This window comes from Malurus melanocephalus, unplaced genomic scaffold (assembly GCF_030028575.1).
Source record: "Malurus melanocephalus ecotype Western Australia unplaced genomic scaffold, MMel_1.1 scaffold_575, whole genome shotgun sequence".
Taxonomy (NCBI): domain Eukaryota; kingdom Metazoa; phylum Chordata; class Aves; order Passeriformes; family Maluridae; genus Malurus; species Malurus melanocephalus.
In genome coordinates, this window is record NW_026623807.1 from 168,748 (window position 1) to 172,194 (window position 3,447).

Consider the following 3,447-nt stretch of genomic DNA (forward strand, 5'->3'; position numbering starts at 1 on the left):
CGAGGTTCTGGGAGCCCACCTCGGGGTGGATCCTCTCCCTGTTCCCCGATGCCACGTTCACAGCCCCCCGAGCAGGAGATGGGGTTGGAGGGGCCGAGATTGGCCCTCGGCAAGGGAAGAGGGCAGCGGTAAAAATAACCCCTGGGCCAGCTCCAGCCCATTGTGGCTTCCTGCGATTTACAGCTCTTCCCTGGGGGAAGAGGCAGGAACCGGCCAGCTCGGGGCCGCCTTTGACCCTTTCACCGCCACCAGAAGGATCTTTGCTCCGTCTTCGCTGCCCGGGCAGGATCCTGGGGAGGGGGACTGCGGGGGGCTCCGGCTCCTGAGCTGCCCCAGCACCCCGGGGTGCCTGGARAAGGAGAAGCTGCTGAGGGGACGCGGTTTCCCTGCCCCGTTCCTGACCCGCCGAGTGCGGACAGAGAGGCTCGGAGGCAAAATCTGCTGCAGATCCCGGAATCCCGGCGGGTTCCCGTAAGGAGGCGAGGGAGGAGGGGAGCTGGAGCTGCAGGAGGAGGGCAGGGCTGCCAAAGGAGGGTCAGGCTGGCAGGGCCGGCACAGGGTGGGCTCCTCCCGGCGGGGCTGGCCTGGGCTGGCACGGGTTAATGGGGTGGCTCTTCCTCTTCCTCATCCTCCTCTATATGAGGCTGCTGCCGGCTCTGGGCTCAGCTTGCCGCGGCAGCCAGAGGGGCTGGAGCTGAGACTGGAGCATCCCTGCATCCCATCCCTGCATCCCATCCCTGCATCCCATCACTGCAGATCATCCCTGCATCCCATCCCTGCATCAAACCTCTACATCCCATCCTTGCATCCCATCCCTGCATCCCCGAGCGGGCTCAGGTGAGTGAGAGCATCCCCCCGGTCCCGGCAGCGGAGGGGGAGGGCGCAGCCGCTCATCCCTCGGGAGCACCGGGCCGCCCAATCGGCGTGCCTCAGTTTCCCCGTCTGTGCTCCGGGGTGGGTGCGGTGTGGAGCCGCGTGGCAGAGGGTTCCTGGGCTGTTCGCTGCCGTGAGCCCCGTGTCCCTGCTGTCCCCAGGGCCGGTGATGGGTGTCCCTGCTGTCCCCAGGGCCGGTGATGGGTGTCCCTGCTGTCCCCAGGGCCGGTGATGGGTGTTGGGGCCGTTTCTGCAGTGTGGAACCATCGCTTCGGGCATTCACAGCCCTCGCCCCGAACTCCTCCCCACCGCCCGATCCCCACACGGTGCCGGGGCGAGCTGAGCGAGGGCCAGAGCAGCCCAGGGCTACCAAAACCCCCCTGGCCCCGTGCCCCGCAGGGAGAAAGGGAGGATCCTCCCCGCCAGCCCGGCCTGGCTGTGTGGGGCAGGGACCCCCGGACCCCCGGCCGTGGGGCAGCTCTCCCGAGCCCGGCTTTGTTCCGCCGCTCGGGAAGGGAAGGCGGCGGCCGGCTCCGGTATTTTTTCCTGTTGGAAGCCGCTCCTGGGATGCGGGTGAAGCCGGCGGATGCTCGGCGCTTCTCCCTTCCTGCCCCGGGGCTGTTCGTGCCTGGGCTGGMGGGACTCGCTGTCTGTGTGGGATTGAGGGGACCCTCAGCTCYGCTTCACCCCATCCTCCTCCTCCTCGGGGCTGACCCTGACTCTGCTCTCTCCTTCCAGGGCTGAATCCAAGCGCCGAGCAAAGCTCCAGAGTCTCCCCAGCTGCCACAGCGGACCTCCCCGGTCACTTTGAGGGCAGCAGAGTGACCAGCAGAGTGACCAGCAGAGTGACCAGCAGAGTGACCAGCAGCGCCTTTCGGGGGCGATGGTGCCCTTGGGCAGCCCCAGCCTCGCCGTCTGCGCCTCCAGCAACCTTCGCCTCATGGCCCCGGGCCGCGGGTCCCCGCTGGCCTGGCTGAACCGGGCTCCCGAGTGCCCGCAGGGRCCGGGGGGMAGCGGGGGCCGGAGACCCAGCGCCGTGGAGCGGCTGGAGGCCGACAAAGCCAAATACGTCAAATCGCAGCAAGTGATCAACCGGCGGCAGGAGCCGGCGCTGCGGGGCTCGCCCCGGCTGTCCCCGCACGGCCGGCGMTTGCTGTCCCGGCAGCCGTGCGGGGAGCTGTGCCCGGGCTCGGAGCTGGCCCGGGACGGGCCCCAGTCCCCCGTGTCGCGCCGCGGCGGCGGCAGGCGCCTGCTGAGACCCGACTCGCTCGTCATCTACCGGCAGAAACGGGACTGCCTGGGCGGGGACAAGGAGAACACCAAGGGCTCGGGGCTGGTGCGGCGCCTCTTCCAGGGACCCCTCAGAGACAAAGCCCCCAGCTCGCCCCCAGCCAGGGCGCTGGGCGAGGCACCGCCGGCTCCCCGGAGCCCCGAGACCCCCATGCTTTGGGCGCCCGCGGGGAAGGAGGAGGCGCGGACAGCGGGAGGCGACAGCGGCGGTGACAGCGGTGGCATCTTGGCGCAGCCCCCCGGGACCCCCGGGAAGGAACCGCTGGCTCTGCGCGTGTCGCTGCCTCTCTCGGAGAAGGAGCGATTCTTCAACTACTGCGGGCTGGACCGGGCGCTGGTGGAGCTGCTGGGCCGGGAGCGCTTCGGGCCGGCGGGCTGGGACAGCGCTTCGGTCCGGCCCCCGGGATCCTGCGAGTCCGAGCCCGGCCGGGCCTCCCAGGGCAGCGAGGGGGACGCGGGGCCGGGCGAGGAGGAGCCGGAYCCCCGGCTGGGCTCGGCCGTCTCGGTGGTGGAACGCAACGCCCGGGTCATCAAGTGGCTCTACGGCTGCCAGAGAGCCTGGGCGGCTGCCAAGGAATCCACGGTGTGAGCGGGGACAGCCTGGCCGGGTCCGGGACACGCGTGTGGCTCCTGCGGGCCGGACGTGGCCCCTCGCCCATCCTGGATGTGGCCAGTGGGCTGGTGGCAGCCGTGGCCCCTGGGTGGCCACGAGGTCCCCAGGCTGAGCGCGGTGGGGACACCTGAGGGGAGGTGAGGAAGGGACAAGGGACACCCCCGGGTGAGTCTCTCCGTGGCCTCAGGGCTGGCAGGCTCCTGTCCCTCTGCTGTCACCCATCTTCCCATCCTCTCTGTCCCCAGCCCAGGGGGGTGGGATGCGGCTGCAGCCCCCACTGACCATCCCTGTCCCGCTCCAGGGCAGTGGGCAGAGCCCGAGCCCCCTGCCAGGGGCAGTGCCCACCCCACAGCCCCCTCCTCTCCAGCAGGGGCTGCTGGGGCCAGAGCAGCGCTCAATAAATCCGTTGGTTTGGTTTTTTTTTGTAGCCTGGCAGCGTGTGTGGTTGCGGGAGGACCCTCCAGGGATGCGGGGCAGCTCCCCCTCCCCACGGTGGGGGTTGTGCTGCTTTTGGGGTTCGTGGGGCTGTTGGGGGGAGTGAGGGTGAGGAAAGCACCAGGCAGAGCTCGGGGAAAAGGGGCACTTTGGGGGTTTTTAGTGCAGATRTGACACCCAAACCCACGGCAGAGCCGTCGGGCACGGGCAGGGGCTGCCCACCAGCAATGGGGGGG

The 3,447-nt window shown here is 69.8% G+C and overlaps 1 protein-coding gene across 1 annotated transcript; it reads left to right on the forward strand.

Annotated features, from left to right (window-relative positions):
- Window positions 1–610: 610 nt before the first annotated feature.
- On the forward strand, window positions 611–3,178 carry FAM110D (family with sequence similarity 110 member D). The gene is made up of 2 exons (XM_057382570.1): window positions 611–837; window positions 1,612–3,178. Exon 2 carries the CDS (start codon window positions 1,757–1,759, stop codon window positions 2,750–2,752), a length of 996 nt encoding a protein of 331 aa, XP_057238553.1. The 5' UTR covers window positions 611–837; window positions 1,612–1,756; the 3' UTR covers window positions 2,753–3,178.
- Window positions 3,179–3,447: the final 269 nt, after the last annotated feature.